At 51.2% G+C, this 23791-nt stretch overlaps 2 protein-coding genes across 8 annotated transcripts in view; one reads left to right on the plus strand and one right to left on the minus strand.

The window, feature by feature from the left end:
* The window catches only part of CRB2 (crumbs cell polarity complex component 2), a 53896-nt gene extending 37626 nt beyond the window's left edge, over positions 1-16270 (plus strand). For 2 of the 4 annotated variants that reach the window (XM_054516913.1, XM_036394146.2), the window contains exons 7-12: positions 5063-6001; positions 6735-7291; positions 8132-8297; positions 8706-9573; positions 10357-10473; positions 10855-12966. In XM_054516913.1, coding sequence (XP_054372888.1) covers positions 5063-6001; positions 6735-7291; positions 8132-8297; positions 8706-9573; positions 10357-10473; positions 10855-11287 — 3080 coding nt within the window. In that variant the 3' untranslated portion in view covers positions 11288-12966. Of the gene's footprint in view, positions 1-5062; positions 6002-6734; positions 7292-8131; positions 8298-8705; positions 9574-10356; positions 10474-10854; positions 12967-13909 lie in introns of those variants that run through there. The other 2 variants (XM_036394147.2, XM_036394148.2) reach the window with 2 other exon arrangements.
* A 1213-nt stretch (positions 16271-17483) lies between these two features.
* The window catches only part of DENND1A (DENN domain containing 1A), a 152960-nt gene continuing 146652 nt past the window's right edge, over positions 17484-23791 (minus strand). For 2 of the 4 annotated variants that reach the window (XM_054516914.1, XM_036393847.2), the window contains 3 exons: positions 23632-23760; positions 21137-21392; positions 17484-20283 (listed from right to left, as the gene is read on the minus strand). In XM_054516914.1, coding sequence (XP_054372889.1) covers positions 19003-20283; positions 21137-21392; positions 23632-23760 — 1666 coding nt within the window. In that variant the 3' untranslated portion in view covers positions 17484-19002. The remainder of the gene's footprint in view (positions 20284-21136; positions 21393-23631; positions 23761-23791) is intronic. The other 2 variants (XM_054516915.1, XM_036393848.2) reach the window with 1 other exon arrangement.

Below are 23791 nucleotides of genomic sequence, written 5' to 3' on the forward strand. Positions count from 1 at the left end.
ATCTGTGCTGGGTGCATTGGGGTGTGATGGATTTCCCGGCAGTAGTGTCCAGGTAGACTCTGTGTGTGTATGTGGAGACAAATGTGTGGGTGCATAAACCAAAAGAGGCATCTTTTTGAAGACATTGAATGTTGTGCAGTCTTCACAGTTGTTACACTTTATTGTTGCAGTAGTGGCTGAACGTGCACAACTGCCTGTTTGTTTTCTCCTGAACAAGAGAAGGGTCAGAGTAGCTAACAGAGACAATGTTCCAAATCTGTGCTGGGATAGGTCTGTGTGTGCACAGGTCTGTGGCTGTCTGAGAAGTTTTGACTCCAAACAAACACTCACCATATCCCTCCCACTTCAAGTATCTGTAAAAGTCACTGGCATGTTTGGATTGAGTAAAATGACAAAAGTGAAATGGCTAGGGGAGTTGTTGGAACGCTTTTTTAAATATCTTAGTGATACTGCTCATGGAGATTCCAGACAGTGACATGTGGGAGGTTTTGTTTGCTTGGGCCTGACATTGATACAAACGGAGACTCCAAGTTTGGGGAAAGGCTCTCAGATAACATTTCTTCACAGAAATAAGAAACTTCTCTGGGTCCTTACAACACAAAAATACAACTCTGCCTCTGGAAATTTTGTAATAGGAAAGTTGCTATATTAAAAAACAAAATAAAAACAAACCCCAGAACCACAGAGGAAAAAGGAGACTGCAGCAGCTAATTTAGTAAGGTGGCTAATGAGGAAAGAGAGAGTTTTGATTGTGTACTGCCGTGTCTGAACCTGTACATTCAGCATAATGCAGGGGATTTCTTTCCATCCAGTTTGACTTCAGGGAAACAGACCATGGTCACTAAAACCTGAGACTTTTCTTAGTGAATACAGCAGAGTGGAAATGTCTGAGCTCACAGATCACTGGATCAGGGAACAGGGAGAAGGAAAACTGCCTGATGGACCCTGTTTATTCCCTCACTAGTGAATGTGCAGCAGGGCCTGGGTTCGCTCTGCATTTGGAACTCCCCTTGTTCCTATGGTTTAGGGATTGCACAATGGTGGAAATGCAGCTTTTTGGCTTAGCCTATGAAAAGAACATTTTGGCCTCATTCAGGGACTTTGGCAGTCCACCTGCACCGCAGCAGGGGCAGGAGATTGTCTCCTGGCTTTGCCCTGCTGAGCTGAGGCTGTGGGCACTGCTGGGCACTGCAGGAGCAGGGAGCAGGAATATGCTGGAGCACACATTCCTGGTGTCAGCACAGACAGGGGCCAGCTGGGAGGGTCAGAGCCGGGCTGGATTAGACCTGGGCAGGGCAGGGCTCTGCTCCCCCGCTCCAATCCCTTCTCGTGGGACTGGCACCAGCGAGCGCCTGCACACACGGCCCTGCCAGCCCAGCCTTTTTTGTCATCCCTCCCCCCCTTCACCCCCATTTTTTTCCCTTTACTGTCACCAATGTCCACAAGGAGTCGGCCATGAAATCTGTGCTGATTGGCGTGATCCTGAGGGGAATTGTTCTGCTGGCAGGTAATGAGATGTGTACAGTGCTTGCAGTGCGTCCTGCCGGTGTGTGTGTGCCTGCCCAGGGCTGCGTGTGTGGGGAGTGCTGGCTGGAGGCAGCCGGAGGAACCAGAATTGATTAGAAAGGAAGAATGTTTTTATTTTGAAGTTACCTAAAGTTTTGTTTTGGAAACTTTAAGGAGAGGAATTTCCTTGTTGCACGGGTCTGGCTGGCAGCTCCACTGTCACCGTGCTGCAGTTGTGCCTTGTGGGCAGCGTCAGAGCCTCCGAGGCACGGGGTCTGTGCCCCTCACCTCCAGGTGAGCTCTGCAGACACACAGGTGCCTCCCGGCTGCTTCTGGGAAACGTTAGTTTTGCTTTTTACGGGTGTTTTGCAGTTTTCATTGTTGCGTATTGATCGGAAGCTGCCTTGTGGAGCAGCAGGTTTAGCGGCTGTAGCTCAGGACCACCCTTCGGTGGTCGGTGCCTTCCCCAGCCCCTCCCGCTCCCTCGCCCCGAGCGGCAGCGCGGTGGGAGAGCGGCAGAGCGGGGGTTGCCATGGAAATGGCGGTAATTGTGCAAATGGAATTGTGTCGGGGTCCGTTTGTGGCGGCTAATTCTCTGCCTACCCCCTCTCCCTCCCCTCCTTTTCCCTTTTGATAATCATAATACAATCCCTAATTGGGATGCAGCAGGGAAAGGTCGTTAGGAATTCAGCTGCCTTAAGGAGAGGGCAAGGCAGTGCTGGCCGGGCAGCCCTGCTGAACTCCCGTGTTTCAAGGAATAGACCTTGTCCTTCAAGGTTTTTTGATATCTGACAGCTAAATTAGAATATTTCACTTCATTTGTGCTTATTCTTTTATTATTTTATGTATCTGTTGAAGTATATGATTCTTAGACTGTATACAATGACTCTTTGCTTATTAATAGCAGCCAGTAAATCATTCCCTCCATTCAGGCAGTGCTGAGCTGTGTGGATTTAATCACACTCGCATCTACAGAACAGGACTGTTCCCACACAGCTGTAACACCCTGAACGTGGGGAAGGATTTGTATTTGAATATTTGAATATACTGGAGGCTGTGAAAACTCAGCCACTCCTGAGTGTTTGTGACCCGGTCCCTGTGGGTTGGTGGCTTGGGGCTGTTACCTCAGACACTGCTGGATTAAGGGAATGTTTGAAATCCTTGACTCCAGATAGCAGCCTGTTGGATACCACTTGTCTGATTTTCAGATAACAAGTTCCACTGCTTTGCTATTGTTAGTCTTTAACTAGATAAGGAACTCATTAAACCTTTGAAAGTCTCCTAATGGTGTAATGAATCAGATTGGTTGCTTTTACTATTGGTGGCTCAAATAAAAGTAAACATTTCAGCTATGAAATTTAGAGCAAACAGAGGAGAGTACTACTTGTTTACAAGGAGAATAACTTGGTTTTGTTACTTGTTTTTGTTGAACAGAGTCACATCCCCCAGTTTATTTTTTTTTAATAAACCTGAAAAGGGATGCCTATACTGCTCTTAGAAAAAACAATTAGTGTTGAACAACTTCTTAATATCTACTTCCCAGTGGGTCTGCAAAGACACAACTGTCCATGTCTTGGACAAGATTGGAATAAGAGATATCCAGGAAATGATCTGTACTTTTGGAAACTGCAGTGATGTAGCTCCAGATAACTGCTTAGTAAGTCTTCCAGGAAAAAAAAATTGTCATTAGCCAGAACTCTTGTGCAATCTACTTTTCACCCATTGCAAACAAATAATCTAAGAAATCAAACCAGCTGCCTCCCTTGGGAAAGCGTGATGTTTAATGAGCCCCACCCTGGGGACCCCCATCCCACCCCGTGTGAGGGGCTGGGGGCAGGAACAGCCCAGGCAGGAGCTGCTGCAGCTGAGAGAGCTGGGACCTGCTCAGGCTGGGAATGTGGAATGGGAAAATGGGCCTCTCCTGCCTCCCAGCCTTCTCAGAAATGCAAAAATTCACGGCATCTCTCCTTTTGTTATCCAAACCAATGTTATCTTCCCCTCATTGTCTTGGTAAATATCAGCAACTCTGATCTGAAACAGCCGCATCTCTAGGATTTGGGACTGTACCAAACCTCTTTCCTTATTCAACAGCCTCCCCCCTTAAATCTGACTGCACACTTGTCTCCTGCAGCTTGGAGAGCCCTCCAAGAAACCCACCCTGTCTTCTCCCAAACTGGGATTCCCCGGGCACGGTGATGTCCCTTATACTCTGTTTATTCCAACACATTTCCTTCATAGCTTTGTGCTGCAATCTCAATTCTGTCCCTGCTCTTCCTCTGCTGAGCAAGCCCAACAGTAAGAGGAAGAGGCCTGTGCTGAAGATTGCTGTTGCTTACAGAACAGCTCTGGCACATCTGGAAAGTGCAGAGCTAGAGCCTTGCATTTCTCTTTCAGTGCTTCCCAGAGCTCTGTCCCTACACTGGCACAATCAGTTTGGAGCTGGAAGCTGCTGCTCATCTCTCTGCAGAGCTCAGGGGATAAACCATCACTGCAAATATTCAAGAGCCTGTATCTTTGCTAAGTTTTTATTTTTAATTACACATCAAGTCCAGCTCCAGTGCTCCTAGTGCCCCATCTCCCCTCATCTCTCTGCCCAGGCAGCTCTCTAATCTCTTTGACATGCACATTCTGTCTAGTGGCTTTTCTTTACAAATGTCCTTTGTGTTTTGATTCCCCTCCTTTGTGTGTGAATTCCTTCTTTTTCCTCCTGCTGCCCTCGTTGTGCTCGCTGGCTGGATCGGGTGTAATGCTATTAGATTGGGATAATCCATGCTTGGTTTATCTGTGGGACTGTCTCTGAAGATTAGTGAAAACCAATGTTATAGGCTAGATAAAGTGAACTGGTTCAGGGCTCCTCTGTCAGTCTGGGATGCTCAGGAAAATGACAGCAGATTTTCATTAGCCAGATTTGGTAATTTACTTGAGCCCCATAGGGATCCATGTGCTGCCAGAGACAGAGCGGCAGTGCAGGACCTCACCCAGTTCATTTCTGCAGGACTGGGCAGAACTGAGATCAGCTTAGTGCCAGCATGGCAGAGTGCCTGTGGAGCACGTTGTGTTTGCTGTTTGGTAATGAATTGGGTTTTGTGAGTTTTACAACTGGTGGGTCGTCTTGGAATTGGATTTTTTTAACTGAGGCTTTCCAGTAACTTCCTGTTTTACTGCTGTCTGCAACACTGCTGCCTGGATCATGCTCCAGTCAGATCTATAGACATACCTGGCCTTTCAACATACCAAATCTACTAAGAAAAATGCATAAATTCCTTGTCTGGCTGTTTTGGTCCTTCCATACCTTCTGCATGTTGAGCTTGGGCCAGGACAGCAGTTGGTGGGGGGATTTGGGCTGACAGACCAAAGTTCTATAAATAAATAGCACCTGGGAGGACACAGAAGTTTGGTTTTCTTGCTCTTGCATCATGGGCAGGACCCTGTGAGTGAGTGTGGGGCTCCTTGCTGGCAGCTGCTCCCTGGAGAGAACTGGGGAGGGCTGTGCCTGGCAGGCTCTGGGAGGGTGTCCCAGTCCCAGGTGAGATCCCATCTCTAAATCTCTTCGCAGGTGTGGAATGTGCTGTTAACATCAATGAGTGTGAGGAGGGTCCCTGCAAGAATGGAGCTGTCTGTGAGGATGGCATTGCTGACTATTCCTGCCACTGTGCCCCTGGCCAGGATGGCATGGTGTGGGGAGGGAAGAACTGCTCTGTCCAGCTCACTGGGTGCCAGACTCACGACTGCCAGAACGAGGCCTTGTGCATCCCAACCTACCAAGCTGAGAGCCACGGCCACCTGTGCCAGTGCCAGCCTGGTTTCTATGATGCCACGTGCGCCACACCAACAACGTTTTCCTTTGCTTCCAGAGGGTATCTCCTCATTGAGCTGCCCGAGAACACTGAGAGCAGGAGGGGCACGGGAGGGGCCAGCGTGTCCCTCCGCTTCCGAACCACTTTGCCCAGCGCTGTCCTTTTTTACCGAGGCCGTGAGGCTGAGTACTTGTTCCTGGAGCTCTTGGATGGCATCCTGCATGCAGAGCTGAAGAGGGAGGATACTGGGTACCCGCTGCTCCTGAAGGGGCTCAGAGTGGACGATGGCCAGTGGCACAAGGTGGAAGTTGTTGTGCACAGCACGGTGCAGCTGAAGCTCTGGCACGGCTCTTGTGAGGCCGGGGTCTGCCTGCAGAGCTCTCCTGTCCCACCCAGCGCTGCTGTGATCCCACAAGCCTTCCTGAATGTGTACATTGGAGGTGCTGAGGATCCCATGGCCAACAACACACAGAGCCAGCAAGGCTTTGTGGGCTGCCTGGAGGACTTGCAGGTGGACGCCGAGGCCGTGCTGCCGGCGGATCTGGCACTGGGGCAGTCGTCCCCGGCGAGGCCGGGCTGCGAGCGCACCGAGTGGTGCCTGTCCCAGCCCTGCTCCCACCGAGGGCTCTGTGTGGACCTTTGGGCCACCTTCAGGTGTGACTGTGCCAGGCCCTATGGAGGCCCAGCGTGCTCATATGGTAAGTGCCATGGGATTGACACCTGCCAGCTCCACAGGTACTGGATGGATGTTAGCTCTGGAAACAGGACTTTCTGTTTGACCAGGGGGAAAAAGAAAGCAAAAGCCTCTGTGGATTTTCTTTCCTGTTGTTTGCTCCTGCACGAATGACTGTCAGTTTTGTGGTGCAGGTTATTCCTGGTAGAGCCAGAGGCTCTGACATCACCTTTTAACAGGGAAGTTGTTTTATTGTAAAAAGTTGATCTTGAGCTTCTGAGTTGAGGATGAATAGGAATATATTGCTTTGTTGAAGGAAGCTCTTTGACCATTTTGAGTTAAAATCATATCTATTTGCATTTTTTTGCTGCTGTAAGGCTTGTATTAGTATCAGGCTTTCTTTCAACTCTTCTGAGCCCTAAATATGACATGTACTGCTGTTACCAAATTTACAAATTTTAAAAGCAACTCTGTATCTCGAAAGTCCTTGAGTAAATCTGCTGGATTGGCAAGGGCTCTGCTAGACCTGTATTTTACTCTCATGCTACTTGGATACTTGAATTTGTGTCCTCCAGAGGAAGCAAGGACACATTCACCTACTTCTTAGTGTCACACACCTGTGGGGAGGAGCATCATTACCCTGGCACACGTGGAAAACATTGAGAGGAGACCTTTGCCCCATTCCTAAGGAGCTGCATCCCCGTGCCAGCTGCATTCCCTTTATCTCTGAGCTGAAGTTTGTTTCTTTTCTCTTCCAGAGCGCCCAGCAGCAACATTTGGCCTAGAGAATTCCACCAGCTTTGCCTCTTTCACCCTTTCTGACAGCCTTGGGGCAGACTTCAACCTCTCGTTTTTCCTGCGGAGCCGGAAGCCCGATGGTTTGTTACTGCAGGCCTGCAATGGGACAGGCCCCTGCCTCACCCTGTACCTGAGGGATGGCCAGCTGAGCATAGAGACGTCCCCTGCGGACACTGTGACCTTTCCAGGGAATGTGGTTGATGGGAGAAGACATTTGATAGCCCTGTCCTTCCAGGGAGGCTCTGTTGGTGCTCTGCAGTCAGACACGCTGGTGGAGCTGGGGCAGCTGCCAGCACAAGCCTTGGGAGCTGGCTCTGAGGTGTTCATTGGGGGGCACCCAAACCCCCACAGTGCTGAGCTGTGGGGAGGCTATTTCAAGGGCTGTTTGCAGGACATCCAACTTAACAACCACCAGATAGAGTTTTTCCAGGTGGAGAATGACAGTGTACCACAGGAACTCAATAGGACTCAAGCTGGAAACCTTGTGCATGGCTGCATCTCTGATGACACCTGCCAGGTATGTGCTGTGTGGTGTTTGTCCCTGTGTGTGCAGGGGTTCACTGTAGTTCTGTTATTCCACAGAAGTCTGACCGTTGCTGATACCAGAAAGAGGAGGTTTCTGATGTATTGAAGAACATATGGTTCTCTGTGCTCCCACCTCACTCAATATGCTACACATGATTTAAACACTGAGCTTTCTCAAGCTCCCCTGTAGTTTTTGTGGTTTTAGAACTTGGGCAGTGGCTTTTGTGCTGCCATCTCCACTTTGCTGAGCCCACGTAGGTTCCAGACTCCCCTCCCTAACCTGTAATCTTGCCAGCCCCTCCCTTCATCCCGTTCCAGTTGCACAACAGCCTCTTCCCCAGGAATCTGCCATTTCAACAGCAGAGGCTGAAGGAGCTGTCTCCATGTGCCCTTGGATCAGAGCCTGGCTCTCCTCTGTGCCACACCTGCTCATGGGGAGGCCATACCCCCTAGTCTTGCCCTTCTTGCTTATGGTGCTCTCAAGTGTTGTCACAGCTGTGGTGTTAGGGTGTCCTTCTGGTGACAGAATTTCGGGAGCTTCTTGGGAGCATCACAGTTTGTTTCATCCATTCCTCACCTGTGCTTTTGTGCCTTGTTCTTTGCCAAATTGCTGGAGTTCCTGTTGGTCAGTGCTATGCACAGGGGGAGCAGGGGCTCAGGAGTTTCCTGTGCAGAGACCCTTGTGCTTCCCTCAGTGCTCTCGAGTCATTGTTCCATTTCCCTCCTCTCTTGATTCAAATGCTGCTTGTGCTCATCTTCACAATTCTACCAAAGTCTCTTAGACCTCAAGATTAATTACTCTGCCCCTAAATTCCCCTGTTTTGTTTTTCAGTCTGAGCCATGTCAGAATGGTGGCAGATGCATTGTCACTTGGAATGATTTCCATTGCAGCTGTCCAGCAAATTTCACTGGGAAATTTTGTGAAGAGAAAGTCTGGTGTGAAAGTGACCCATGTCCTGAAGGCACCACCTGCACAGATGTTGTGGCAGGATATGTGTGTAAGTTCTGTTCTCCTGCTTGTGTAAAATCCCCCCCATTCCCTGTCTCTAATCAATGTTCCCAGTTTGTGCTGTTGAAAACACTGCAAACACATGCTGCAAGGAGGACACGGAGTGGTGCCCAGGTACATGCTGCTGCAGCCAGCCTGGGCTCTGTGGGCTTGCCCTGGGTGTGGCAGAGCACAGCTGAGGAGTAAAAATTGCTGCCTAAGAGCTGGATGTTACTACAGGAGGTGCAGTTGTAAACAGGAAGAGCTTTAAGGCTGCCAGCAGCTCGCCTGTAATCCTGCTCACACTAAGCTTAGGGGTTCTTAGGGAGAGAACCTGCCAGGGGTGTGCCATTGGTCTGGCTCAAACAGGACACCAGCTGTCTTTGAAATCCCTCGTGCTCTCCCCCTTTATTTATAGGTCTGGCTAATGCAACATTCGATAGTTATGCTGCCATCGAATTTACCACCAACACATTAGTGACCAGAACTCTGAGCAGCCTCCACTTGGACTTCAGAACCAGAGATGAAGATGCTGTTTTGCTTCGGGCTGTGGAAGAGGTGGATTCCCTCCAGGTAGCCATTAGGAATTCCTCCCTGCTTGTTGAGATCAGGAGTGGGAACAGCATCGAGGGTGTGAGCTTCGTGAGCCCGCAGCCCGTCGCGGACGGGGCCTGGCACAGCGTCTCCGTGTCCATGGAGGAGCCGGCCGCGCTCTCTTCGCGGTGGCTGCTCCGCTGGGACGGCTCGGTCAACGTGACCCTGCAGGGAAGCGCCGGCAACCTGGACTTCCTCAAGAACAACGCCTCGGTCGTTCTGGCCGAGAATTTCACCGGCTGCCTGGGCCGGGTGCACATTGGGGGGCTCTTCCTGCCCTTCCCGCCCCAGCAGCCGTACCCGCAGGCCGAGCAGTTCCTGCGGGCCGGCCCGAGCAGCGTCCGGCTGGGCTGCTCCGGGGCCGACGTGTGCGCCTCCAGCCCCTGCCTCAACGGCGGCACCTGCCAGGACCTGTTCGACGCCTTCCGCTGCGGCTGCAGCGCGGGCTGGGCCGGGCCGCGCTGCGAGGCCAACATCGACGACTGCCAGCCCAGCCCCTGCGTGCACGGCGACTGCGTGGATGCCGTGGCAGATTTCCAGTGCGAGTGCTTCCGCGGCTTCATTGGGAAGAGGTGCGACATCAACGTGGACGACTGCGTGCGGCACCAGTGCCTGAACGGAGCCACCTGCGTGGACGGCATTTACGGGTACTCCTGCAGGTGCCCCCCGCAGTACTCCGGACCTCGCTGCGAGTAAGTGCTGGGGCTGCTTTGATACAGGGGCAGGGGAGCCTCTGCATAAACTGCACTTTTACTTTGGGACACTTTGGGGAAATTTTTCATTGCAAGTATCTCGTAGGTAAAGAATCTAAATTCTGCTGTGACTTGGAAGGTGCTGTCCAGGTCCAGTCCCTCACTGACAGGGGTTCAGCCTCGTACAGGATAAGGATTCTTCCTTTTGATGTGGTTTTTCCCTGTGCTACCTTTCAGAGCTGTTTGAAGGGCACATACTCTGGCCTGTTGTCGTTTCCTTCTAGCACTCCCCAAGATGTCCATCTTCTCTGTGACTTGATTCCCCTCTGCCATATTCCTATGCTGATTTAAAACAAAACATCTTGTGCCAGTTCAAATGGAACACGAAGTTAAATACTGACACAGCTGCATTTCAGTTATCTGATCTATCCAGGATGATTTTCCTGTTGTTCCTGCTGCATGCTGGGACAGTTACCTGCTACTGGCATTATCCTTCCTGGGGCCTGGCTGTACTTTTCCAGCAGTGTCCTGTCCCTGCCTATATTTTCATTAGCAAGAACAGGCCTGTCTGAGTACTGATAGAGCTCCTGTTTGTTCCCAGGGCATGATCCAAGGAATACTCTGATGTTACAGATGATTTCAGAGACTATTCCCTTTTTCACTTCCTAGAAATACCAAGCACGGTGTTTATGACCCTTGCCAGCCCCATTCCCCCTGAGCCCCAGAACCCTCTGCCCTTCCCCAGAACCTGAGTGCTTTAAGGCTGTCCCTTGCTCTCCCCAGGTGGCCGTTCCCCCCTCAGCAGTGTGGCAAGAACTTCACCTGCTTGAACGGTGGCAGGTGCATCACCGAGAGCTGGGGAGCCAACTGCTCCTGCAGGCCTGGCTTCACTGGAAGGAAGTAAGTGCTGCTTCACCCGCCTCCATGTCCTTGTGCCAGTCAAACAGCTGCTCCTAATGGGAACACGAGCTGTTGCTTGGAGCAGAGGGAGGCTTCAGATCATCCAGCTGCCAACACCAGTTTTTGCAGTGAGAACTGCTTCCAAGATTTTTCAAGCACGCTAGGCTGTGCTGGAGACCTGTGCTGGCCTCAGTGCCATAGAAACCACAACAGGAGGGTTGGTGTGAACAGGGGAGAATTTCAAGTTGTTTGACTCCAGAGAAAGCACCTGGAGAAGCTGCAATGGGCGTTTTCAAACAAAAGAGGCTTTTTTAGAGTGGATGATCTTGTGTTCTATGGCACAAGAACATATATGACAATTCTAATACACTTTGTTTCCAGCTGTCAAATCAACATAAACGAGTGTGACCCGAACCCGTGCCAGAACGGGGGCACGTGCCAGGACTCGGAGAACAGATACGAGTGCGTGTGCAGCGCCAGCTTCACCGGCGAGCGCTGCGACATCAACGTAAGCACTGCCCGTCCCTGCGCCCTGCTGGGCCCTTCCTGCTCTGCCCTGCCTAGAGCACAGCTGGGCAATCCTCAATGGGTGTTTTTCTCTGCAGTGCTGCTGCTTGTTGGTCTCCAACACATAAATAACTGCAGTAAATGCTCCTCAGTATCTGCATGTGCTGCCATATGGCTTTTGGGGCTGTCTCTGCACATCTCCATAGATTGCACAACTCTTTGGACAGAAATCCAACTCCTGCAGTTGACCCAGGTTCCTGGAGAGTGGAATTTCATTTGGTGTTTTATCTTGGATAAGAGTTACTAAACACCTTCCCTCTCCAAAGATCATCTGAGTAGAAATGGATGTTTGGAGAAGGGAGGTTGGATGAAGTCAGGCCAAGAGTGGTTCAGTTCTGTGTGAAAAGCTGAGTCCTGTCCCTGAGCTGCCCATCCTGTGTGCATAATCCAAGTGTTTGGGGTGGGGCTGGGATCCTTCCTGGGGGGAGGTGGGATCCCTACCCCTGCTTTCTCTGGGAAGCTGTTGCATGGACAGGCAGCTTTTTGGGTAACCTGGGAATGTACTAACCCATCCTGCATGGAAAGGGCTCCGTGCCAGGCAGGGTTTGCTGCTGTTGCTGTTACCCAGGGCTCTAATGCACGTGCCAAGGTCACCCTGACATTTCCAGTTTGCATGCACAAACTCCTTCAGGCATCTCTATCTGCTCTGTCCCAGGACATTTCTGTGGATTCCTTGTATTCATTTTCATCACCCTCCCCTTGTTTTTCTTCACTCTTTCCTTTCCCTCCCTCCCGCCCTGGTGGGGCAGGGAGGGGCTGGGATGGTGCTCGTTGCCACCAGGGACAGCTGGAGCTCAGCTGAGCTCCCTTTGCTCTCTGCTCCCACAGCAGCAGCTCGGGGGCCCTGCTGGCCCCTGGTGGTGCAGGACTAAACCCGCATGCTCTGAACTAACCCTGCCCAGCAGCCGGCTTTGGACAGGCTCGGGGAATCCACCCGGACTCCAGGCACTTGAAGAGGGCAGAAGGGCTTCCAGATCCCCTGGGAATGTTCCTTCTTTGCTCTGTGACATGAGCACAGACTGAATGGCATCAAAAAACTGTAAATAATCCAGCTTGAATTATTTTGGTTTTAGCTGTAAGGTGGCCGATACTATTGCTAGCAATAAGAAATATCTTATTTTTAAGCTTACTGTAATTTTAAAACTTTGTTTCATGACAAAAATTCCACAGTTGTTTTAGTTATGTTGTTGTCTTCCATGCCATCCTTGATTCCACCAGAATCTAGGGAATTCTCATTTCCCTCCTCAGTACTTGGGCTTCTTACCATCTTCATCTCCCATCCATGTCCTGACCTCTTCAACATCTTCCCCTTCCTGCTGCAAGTTCTGCAATTCTGTTTCACAGTTTAACAGCTTAATCAATTCTCTGCTTTGCCATTACAGGCATTAAGGCATCATTGAACTTTTTTTTAGTATCATTTCCCTGCTTGGAGAAATTTTTTGGGGTTACTGAAAATTCACATTACTCTGCATTAACTTTAAAGTTTTTGGGTTTTTTTTTGTTTGTTTGTTTGTTGATTTGTTTTTTTGTTTGTTTTTTGGTTTTTGTGGTTTTTTGTTTTTTTTTGTTTTGTGTTGCAACACTGGTCACAACTTTGCCAGTGCCACCTGTGTGTTTTAGTCTGATATTGATAAGAAGGCACCTTGAAAGACTCCCACTGTAGATGCTGAGTAAACTGGCATTTACATCTTAAGGGGCTGTCTTGCTGTGAAAAAGTGCTGTTTTTTTGCTTTTCTAAAAACCTTTTTCTCTCTAATCCGACCACTTTGGTCAGTTATTGCAGTTATTGTAACCGCTGGGGTTTCATTGTTTCTCCATTAATTTCTTTTACAGAAAGGGACTCCAGGTGCTCTCTTCCCCTCCCCACTAATTGAAGTAGCTGTCCCTCTAGCCTGTGGCTCTGTGCTGCTCCTCAGTATTGCTCTCATATTCATGGTTCTCACGGCAAGGAAGAGGCGCCAGTCCGAGGGGACCTACAGCCCGAGCCAGCAGGAGGTGGCAGGAGCTCGGCTGGAGATGGACAGTGTGCTAAAGGTGCCGCCCGAAGAGCGCCTGATCTAGGCCCTGCCGTGCCCAGGCCTGCACCTGCAAGGTCTGCCTGCACCTGGAGCTCTTCAGCCCTGGCAGCAGCAGAGCCACCCCCTCCCCGCTCCCCCAAGGCCGCTCACCAAGAACGGACATCGCGCGCAGGCAGCGCCACCGCAGCCGGGCTGGCACGGGAGCCTCTGCCCTCCCTCTGCCCTGCCCGGGCTGCCCAGCGCTACCTCAGCAGGGGCTGAAGCGGCTCTGGCTCCTGTCCCCTCCCAGGCAGGAGAGGCACATTAAATCTGCTGTCCAAGGCAGGGTGACCCGAGGCACCTGTGCAGGTTCAGCTCCCTGAGTCCCACTCAGGAGCTGGCAAGGTCGTGGCTGGTTTGTGTATTCTGCTCTGGTTTGTCAACAGCTGAAAACATTCAAACTCTCTCAGCTCAGGTGTGTGAGGTTTTCAGAGTCTTCAACAGCAACAGCAGCTGTGACCTCCCTGTGACAGCCCTGTGTTACAGGGAATTGTCAGGAATGATCAAAATCCTTGTATAAATCAGTGCTGAATGCCCTGCTGCTGTTAGACATTCCCATGGGTACCGTGCAGGTTTGGGCCAGTGCTGGAGCTGCCAGGTGCTGGACTTTGGGTGTGCATGGAGGGCAGAGGGGGCAGGAAAGGGCACCAGCCTCCTGTGCATGCCCTGGGCTCCGCGGGACAGGGGAAGGGGGAGCTCCTGCCCTGCAGCGCTGTCAGCCCAGCGCAGCTGAGGGAGGCACTGGGGCCTGAGGGGGTGAGGTGCAGCTGCGTCCTGGTGGAAGCTCTGAGTAACTCCCTGTTCTACCACAGCAGCGAGTGTGGGCGCACCTCAGCCACTCCTCCGTGGTGGGAGCAGTCGGGGCCGCGGGGGCTGCCCTGCTCCTCGCACTGGCCGTAGCCACGGCGATTGCCATGAAGAGGAGGAGAGCGACTCAGGGAACCTACAGCCCGAGCCGGCAGGAGAAGGACGGGGCCCGAGTGGAAATGTGGAACGTGATCAAGATGCCCCCGACCGAGCGGCTGATCTGAGCTGGGGTCACGCTGGGGGGGACAGCTCTGCACGGCCTCGGGCACTGCCCCTCGGGCTGCTCGCTGCAGTCCAGCCCACAGAGCATTCCCAGCAAACGCTCAGGCTGGGAAAGCGGCAGCGCCGGGGAGCAAAAACGCCACTGCTGAGGGCCGGGGAGGGAGCAGTGGCTGTGGCACAGCGGGGACACGGAACCAGACAGAAGATGGGGCTGTGGCACAGCCGGAGCCTGCTGGGCCCCTGCTCCTGCAGGCAGCAGAAAAACCTCCCTCAGGCAGGTCCACTGAACGGGAATTAAACCACTGCATTCAGAAATAATGTGAATAATAAGGTTTTTTCAAAAAGACACATGCCTGTGACTGCCTCTGCAAGGCTAAGCCAGGTGAGTGAGTGCTGGGAAATCCTTCCTAGAGCTGCTGGCGCTTTCCCTGAGACCAGACCAAAGCACAGGAATATGTGAAGTGCCTTTCTGATCCTGAGGTGCCAGTTCCAGTTTAACCTTTGTGAAAGGAGGGCGTTTCCATGTTTGATCCAGCTCCACCACTCCCGAGCAGCTTGGACCATGGAACTGACCCTTGAGAGAGCATCAGGTGGTACCTGCTGGGGTGAGGAGGGGAGAAGGAAAGAGTTCTAGAGGTGACCTCTCTGCACTGACAGGTTTGGGCTTGCTGGTACAGGAGAGTGGAATTTAGTTAGCCAATCTTAACCCAAACAAGGGTTGGTGTAAGTGACACAGCATCTGCTTTCCACTGCACTAACAGGGGTTTGATTTTGTGGCTTTGCTTCTCCTGTTACTGTTTTAGCTGTTGAATGTGCCTGTTTCTTCTTTAGCATAATGTGGCAGAGGCTGTGGAAGGAAATGCAGCACAGCAGGCCAGGTAAGGCCTAAGGTGTGTTTCAGGATAAACACAACTATCAATAAGGAATATTTTAGAACAGTGTCTGCTTTTTAATGTCCAAAATACTATTAAGAATCAGGGTGGGAACCTGCCTGCTGTAGCTCATTGCCACAAGAAAATGCTGTTTATTCTGGTCTGCTTTTGGATTTTATTTTCTACTGTAGCTGTAAATGTTTCTGTAATTCCAAGCAAAGGGAGGGGCCTGGAACTACTGCTCACATGTGTTCGTTTAAGAACAGGTGTGTCTGTAAGAACAGGTCTCTGCTACAGGCAGCTGCTGACAAAAATGAAAATTTTAGAAAACAGAAGAAACCAGGAGTGGGAGACAGACAATATTTTGCCAGTAAGATCACTTTCCCTCTAGGAGTGGAGAAGAGTCAAAGGTGAGATCCCAGCTGTGTCTGGCAGTGACAGGGAGGCCCTGGCTGCAGGTGGGAGCCTGTGGCTGCTTTCCTGTGTTCATCAGCAGTGACTCTGCTGGCACTGTTGTGTCACTGGTTTGCTCTGGGCGTTCTCCAGCTGCTCTTTTGGGAGGTGCAGCACACTGTGGGAAGTGCCAGTGGCACTGCCCGGTCCCCTTGTGGCACTGGGGCTTTGGGGGCAGGTGAGGGGGGTTTTCCTGTGCCTTTGTGCACAGGAGGCTCCAGGGCAGCAGAGCTGTGTCAGGACAGAGGGGAAGGAATTCCTCCCTGGGCTGAGGGAAGGGAGCAGGGTGGGCACAGCCCTGGGGCCCCTGTGCTGCCAGGCAAAGGCCTGCAGGAACCTCAGGGGGGCTCAGGGGTCGCTGCCACCTCTGCCCCACACCCCGGGGCAGGCCCCGCTTCTGCTTTTTTGCTGCACTCCAGGTGTGGTGTTTGCACGGGAATGAGGCAGCAGCAGCGGGATGGTCCCAGAGCTGCCCCAGCTCCCGCCCCTCCCTGCAAGGAGCGAAGCCCTGGAGCCCCGGCAGCTCCTCAGGGCTGCACCCCAAGCACCCAAAGCCACTGTCAGCAAAGGTGTTCAAATACTCTGCAGTGTCTTGAGCATTTCTGCAAAATAATTTATGGAAGGTGGTTTTGTTTTTTTCAATAATGAACTTAACTTTCTTTTGATATTTAATTTTTGAATATATTTTTTCACAAAACTGGACTTGCTGTAGTTAATGATTATGATCCTGATTTCTTTTTTAATTGTAAATTTTATAATTTGTAAATAATTAGAATGTCCTTCAAAAGAAATTTACAATAAAATTTGGTTAAAAGCAGAGCTGGTTGTTGACTTGTGACTTGTTTTTCCCCAAAGAACACCTTTCTGTCTGGATGGCCGATCATGGTCTGTGCCACACCCCCTGCACAGCTGCAAACTTTGATGGCTCTTCACGGTTAAAGGATTCATTTGGTGACAATTTGTCAGGGCCCAGAGCCCTGAGCCCAGGCCAGGGTGCAGAGCTTGGTCCAGCACAGGACAGAACTGCTGAGCACCAAGGGAGGGAGCTGGGAAACCTCTGCTCTCTGCTCCCCTCCCTGAGCTGCGTTTTACCATTAATCCCTGACTTTATGGGCAATAAAGAGACTGGAATGGGGGAAAAAGGGACTCTGAAGCCTCCACCCAGAGTGAACAAAATACAGAAATGGTTTCACCTCTTGTGCAGCAGCAGATGCACCACAAACTTCGAAGAGGTTTGTCTTGTCTGTTTGTTTTTAAAATAAACTTATTTCTTATGGCAGGAAGCAGCTGTAAAAAGCAAAGTGATACCAAACACAGGGCAAGTACAGGAACATGGAAAAGTCAAGTATAAGGTCACTGATGAGTAAGACCAGGAACACTTTTTATACTGGATTAATAAAAGCATCCAAATTCCTTCTAGGGCTGAACCAGAACTGGTTCAGATAAGCAAACTGTTTATACCTGGCACTGTCAGGAATGAATCATGTTAGGCATTCCTGAGTTTAAATAAGACAAAAAATCCCTAAATGCTGTCCTAGGGATAGTTCAATTCCTACGTTACAACGTTACTAGAAACCCCTAAAAAAATCTCCTGCTTGCAAACCGTGCTCCAGAAATGAGGGAAGTCCCAAACCCCTTGTCCTCCTGGATCTCAGAGGTGCTAAATACAGTGGAGGGTGAATAAATGGGTGTTAATACTCTTCAGTGCCCCAAAACTGACTTACCACATGATCCATAATACGAGCAAAGGAACCAGAGATGGAAATGAACTGCAGTGGGACAGAATTTCCTGAGAGGTTTAAGGCATCTGTGCTGGGCTCCTCAGTGTGTGATCACGGTGTGACATTAAACAGGGCCTGTGGAGCCCTGCTTGCACAGGCAGGATTGTCCAGTGCCCCTTCACATCCACCACAATCCAGAAAGTTTTATCATCCAGCTCATTGCAAAGGAGCTCTGAAATGCCAGACTGAATTATATATAACATTCTTATTCTGAACTCTATCCTTTATCCAAATAAAATGGAACTGGTATCTTAGACTTTAAATATTTTACTATTCAATACTAAACCCATCTGTCTTTCAACACAAAAAGAAAATACAAATCCAAGTGAATGGCTTGTCAGAGGAACAGCACTGTACAGAAACAGAATATTCCTGGAATACTGTGGTCTTCCCAAAACCGGCAGCATTTCAGATATTATTTTTCTTTTGTACTGCCCAGACTTGAACACAGAGACAGCCATTCCCATTCCCCAGAGTAAGAAAACTTCCAAGATAACATGAATAAAATAGATACATTGGAAATCAGATAAAGCTTTACAAGAATTTCCCCATGTGTCCAAGATGATTTCCTTTATCAAAGGCTCAATGGTGATGTGATTCCCTCTGCCAGAGTGACAGGTTTTACACCAGAGTGTGCCCAGATACAAACAAACCAAAAAAGCACCACTGAAGTGAAACAGAAATGGTCAGAGACAGCAGCTTTGCTGGGGATGCTGAGGCCTGTGTGAATGTCTGGAGAGCCCAGAGAGGGGGCTCAGGACACCCAGCTGAGCGTCCCCTGCGCTCGGTGCCTCGCGGGGCCAGAGCCCAGGTCCCCCCTCCTGGACACACCTGGCCCAGCCCCAGCACACCGGCCTTGCCCTGCACTCAGCAGCTGGGAACCTCCACACCCCACACTTTTTCTCTTCTTTGTAATAATCAAGTAAGATTACATTCCATTCATATACTGCAATTTATAATATTGATAGATAATATTAAGATACACATATATAAGAACTAGGATACTCTTTATGGCCTCTATTTTCTGATGTATTTAACAAAAACAAAGTCAAAAAAATGAAAACAATTGCTGGTGTTTCCAGTTTCCCAACAGAGATGCAGGACCAATCCCTGAGCAGCTGCTCTGTGCTGTGGTTTCCAGGCCTGTGACAACTCTACCCTGGCTGTTGGTGTTCGGGGTGGGGGGACTCAAAAGTGCCACCAAAGTCCATCTGACAGCACAGCTCCAGGAGTGGCTGGGGGTCAGCGAGCACAAACAGAAACCAAGGGAGCAGTTCAGTGACGTGTGGGCTGGTTTGCTGCACTTGGCATGTGGGAACAAAACGTTGTATCTCTGTGTAATGCCACAAAAACTGATGTCCATTCCCAGAGGCAGGAATGAACCCCAGCAGAGTGGGCTGTGTCAAGCTCCAGGTGTGCCAAGGACCAAAAATACAGGGAGGGAATAACTTGTGCATCAGTAGTGCTGCCGGAAAAGCTGTGTGTGGAAATCCCAACCCAACCCAACCCAACCCCCCTCCCCTCAGGCTTTGGTCAGTGCAGGGATCCCAGGGTTCAGTGGCGGGGAGTGAGAGAGCAGTGTCGGGGACAGGGACCGGGGGACTCTGACCTGTGGGCAAAAAGCTCTCGTGTTGAGTTGCAGCTCAGCGATGGTCCTGCAGCAGTCCTGGCTCAGCCTTCCTTAAAAGAAATGCTTGGTTTTACGCTGGCTCAAAAAAACCAAAAATTCCCTCTGTCACTTCCGAAAGGACACCAAGGCCATGGGGCGCGTCACTCAAAGGTTTCCCATCGCTTTCTGAGCTGCTCCACCTTACCTGGAGTGGGTGACACGTCCTGCTTGGTCTTTTTTAACAGATCTTCAAAGGGATCTTTTGTCTCCTCGGATTTTGAGGACAGTAACACTGACTCCAAGCCCTTGGCTGGCCTGGCAGGGACCAGAGGGGGATCACTGGCCAGAAGAGCCAGGGCTTGTTTGGGATCTACCTTTGTGCTGGGCTGGCCCACCTGTAATGTTCGGGGTTTGGAGGGGGCACCCAGACACGCTGGCTGGAGGGAGCTGGTGGGAGAAGGGCTGTGGCTCTGCAGGAGCAAGGAGCCAGCTGCTGGCACAGCTGGAGCCTGGCTGAACAGGTTTGGCATGGAGAGCGTGGCCATGGGGGGCTGAGGTCTCTGTGCTGGGTAGAAGGCGGCAGTGGGGGTTATGAAGCTGGAGCTGTAGGCGTGACCTAAGGAGGGGGTAAAGGAGCCCCTGGGGGCTCTGACCAGGGACACTGGAAGGGCTCCTGGCAGTGTCTGGGTGAAGGGATTGGGGGAGGGCTGTAGAAAAGGTGCTGGAGCTGGGGCAGGATAGCCCAGGGGCTGGGCAAACGCTGCAGCTGCAGGAGGCACAAAGTCACTGGGCAGGGCCCCGAAGGCGGGCGCGGGCGCCGAGCCCTGCGGGGCCCTGGCCGGCCAGGCCGTGGTTCTCAGCGGGTCCAGCAGGCTCAGCAGGAGCTCGCTCTCGTTGCCGGCGCCCTCTGCCTTCACCCGCTCGGGCTGCAGCATCCCAGCGCTGCCGGCAGCACCACACAGCAGCTGCGATGGGCGGGAGGAGCAACTCACAGACTGCTGCACTTCGGGCTTTAGGGACACAGCCCCAAAGGGCTCGGGGATGAGATCTGAAACCAAGGGGCTGCGCCCCTGAGGGGTGAGGATTTCCGCCGACCCGGCTGGAGCCTGGTGCTTGGAAGCCCTGGGTGCTGGTGGTGGTGGCACGATCCCCAGTTCTGGAGTCTTTCTTCCCTGGGGCCTAGGAATGGTGATGTTCCCTTGAATGGCAGGATTGGATTCATCCTTTTCTGCAGGAGCCAGACCATTGTCTCTGCTCTGGGGTCTCCTGGTGATGGGGGGCATGTTACCCAGGGCAGCCAAGGGTCGTTCTGGTGAGCTTTGGGAATATTTGGTGGGAATAGCCATATCATCATGGCCCATACTCCACAGCTTGTTGTAAGGGTGGGACAGCTTCATGCTTGGCACAATCCTGTTCCTCTCAGACACACCGAGATCCATTCTCTGCAAGAGAACAGAACAAACATTAACACTGACTGATGTCCTCACAAGACACAGCAGGAAGTGAGTTCAGGCTGCTGTGAGGGAAGAGGATCAGTCCCCAGGCTGATCAGTGCAGAGGGACAACAGCGTGTGGCCAGGAACCAGCCAGGACTCTGCAGCTCCAATTCCAGCTCTGCTGCCACGGGGTTGTTCAGCTGGGATGTGTTGTGCATCTGTCACAGCCCAGTAAGGAGCACACAACCTGTGTCCAAGGCACAGAAGCTGAGAAGCCTTAACTGCTGCATGGAATAAGTTGACAAATGAAATATCTGAATGTAACACTAAAATCAATATTACTATAAAGTAGAAATGACATTTGCTTTTTTAATGTCAGATGAAGATCTTGGAATCTGCTTTAGTTAACACTTTCTGAGCAATGTTCCTTCACAAACAATCCCATTTCTTCAGAGGGAGATTGTTCGAATGATGCTTAGACCAAAATAGCCCGATTAAAAGAAAAAGAGTTTGGAGGGGACCTGAAAATTACCAACTATTCATTCTCACTGCCGACCATCAACTTCAAAGATAACTCTGTGTGATGGCCATGGGACAAACAGATTCTGAGGAACAGGGCAAATATCCCCTCCTTTAGAAGCACAGGCTTCAGAGGAAACACTTACTTATCACTGAGTCCCATTTAAGCCATTTCTTAATTCAGAAATTAATTCTGAAACACATAAGCAAATCCCTGGAAAGCAGAAGATGATGATGATGATGATGACAACGATGATTATTATTAGGATCTACCCAATAATATGAAAAAGATGCTCAGAATGAGCTCTGTGCCACCCGCAGGGCACAGGAAGCCCCCAACCTGGTATTCAAAGGAGCAGCGCTGCTCTGCCTCCTCCTTGGGTGTCCGCAGGTCCTCCAGGCTCTTGGCCTGGCTGAGGGGCTGGGGCTGGGCTTCTACTTCCAAGCTGGGGAAGATGTCTTCCAGGAGGTTGACTTCTGAGGCCTTGCTGGAGAGCAGAGGGCTCGGGGGCAGCGGCTCTCTGGCTCTCTCCGGGCTGCCCACGTCCTCCCCATCGGCGCTGTCCGACTCCTTCAGCGCCCGGTACGGCTGAGGCCTGCCACACAAATCACATTGCAATTCACCAGATTTCTAATGCTTTGTTCCAGACACAATTTCCTAAGGAGCTGGATGAGTTACAAAGAGCTCCCCAGTGGCAAACATAGCTCAGAGAGCTCCCCATGCAGAGCAGGCTGTGGGCAGGGGGACATGCAGAAGGGGACCCAGCACCCGAGGGTGCTCGGAAGGGCAAGAGCCAAGTGGGAGGAGCTCAGAGGGAAGCTGCGGTCATGCAGGCCCAGCCAGGCTGAGGAGGGAGTTCTCAGACCAGGGACAGTGGGATACCAGCTCCCCATGCTGACTGTCTGGGCTCCCCTCGGGCTGGGCATGGCCTCTGCACCCTGTGTTTGCAGGCTCTGACATCCTCGGGTTTCGAGCTAACTCAGCACACAACACAACTCAGTGTTTTCCTGCAATAATTGGGAGCACTGTGCAGGTTCCAATGATTTCACTGGTGTCATCTTATCAAGAAACACCACAATCCATTATGGAGACACCTCCTTTACATTACCAGCCAAGGCTGAGTTAGCAGGATGCTTCTCTTGCACATACCTCAGCAAAAAATGGAACCAGCACATTTGCATTTTGGTGTGTGTACAGAGAACAGCAGCACGATGTGCATCCAATTAATAACAACAAGTGCCACACATGGCTGTGGGGATTGGCACTTGAGTGGCAGCCAGTTGTACTGTGGCATTTAAAGAAGCTTTCAATTAAAAGAAAATATTTGTGAGACCTGCAAAAACACATCCTATGGAAGAACCCTTCTCCCCTTTCCATATTTTATCATAATACATCTATATCATGCAAATTCAGAGAGCCCAGCCTGCTTCCCCCCCAGCACCCACAGAGCAGGCACTGAGCCTGCAGCAGGACAGGGACACTGCAGGTACAGGGCAGACAGTGACAGCACACGGCCTCAGGGCAGTCTCACATCGCTCTGGGTCACCCTGCAAGCCCCCAAAGGAGATCTGAAAACAAAACTGGTCTCCTCCACTCCAAACAGGAGTGTGGAAACATTTTCTGGCCCTTTCCTACTGATCCCCACATCCCACCTGCCTGCAGTCAGGTTCCTTCCCTGTCAGTCTCTGAAGCTGTGTCTGCAGCACACAATGGATTTTAGCAGCTGCAGACCTCTCTGTCCCACTGGCAGCCTCCTTCTCCAGCCTGGTCTGACCCAGCTGGGGCTGCCAGGCTTCAGCTGCTCAGCTGGGACTGGCATCGTCCCTCTGCCAGCCCTGACCTGCCTGCCTGTGGCACCATGTGCATTTCTGAAGCAGCAGCTCACAGCACCCTGGCCCCTCTTCCTACAGCTTCTGCTCAGATCAGTGGCTGCACTGTTAAAGGAATGAGTGCAACTCCATGCAATTTATCTACCTTTCATCCCCTAGAAATCCTCAAGCAGGCCAGGTTAGGAAAAAACAAATCCTTTGCTGACATTCAGTGAGGGCTCAGCTCAGAGCTGCCTGCTGGCATTGGGATATTCAAATAGGCAGCAAGAGGGATTTAGTGCAGCTGAACCCACAGCTGGCAGGGCTCCCCTCACCTCACACGGGCACCCTGGGCAGGCCGGGCTCCTTCCCCTGCCACAGGCACTGTGGGCAAGGGCAGAACCTTCCAGCCACAGCATCAGTGAGCATTCTGGCACAGCTGCTCTACACAGTCTTTCAAGACAGAGTTACAGAGCCCTGGGAAGGTACAAGTTACAAATCCAAAAGCTGGATACAAATAGACTAAACAAACTTCCTGTTTCTTGTATAATGGCCAGATTGTACTCAATGCCCTCAGAGGACACCTGCAGGGATGTGATACCTGACAGACCAGACAGGCTGGGATCAAACAGGTGACACAGGAAAAGGCTGGTAACTGCACTGGAACAAGGCTCACAGGACAACCCAGAAGCACAGTAACACCACACAAGAATGAATGGTGAAAGGTTTGGACAGGACAAGCAGCATGTTGGAACAAAGGACAAATGGAAGGGTGACATCCCACAGAGCTCGAGTCAATGGAAGCCCACAAGCTGTGTGGTGCTGCAGTGTTTCATGCAGGAGGATGCTTCTTCATGCTGCTCAACATCGAGACAGACAAGCAGGAGAAATGCTGGTCATTCATCAAGCACTGTACAGAGACCCCAGGAGCATTTCCAAAATCCCAGTACAGAGGCAGGTGCCCTGAGCAATGCAAACCCCACTGCTGGAAACTGGCATGGACACAGCAAAAGAGAAAGGATAGACCATTCGAAAGGAGCAGAGAAGAAAAAGTTTTCAGAGAAGCCAGAGACAGGATCCTCTTCCTGCTGAAATTCATCATCAGAGGAGTCCTCCGAGAGGAAGACTGTATAGTGTCGCATGGGCTTTACGAGGCTGGGGAACAGGAAGAGAAAAGGAAGTTATC

This window comes from Molothrus ater, chromosome 20 (assembly GCF_012460135.2).
Source record: "Molothrus ater isolate BHLD 08-10-18 breed brown headed cowbird chromosome 20, BPBGC_Mater_1.1, whole genome shotgun sequence".
Lineage (NCBI taxonomy): Eukaryota > Metazoa > Chordata > Aves > Passeriformes > Icteridae > Molothrus > Molothrus ater.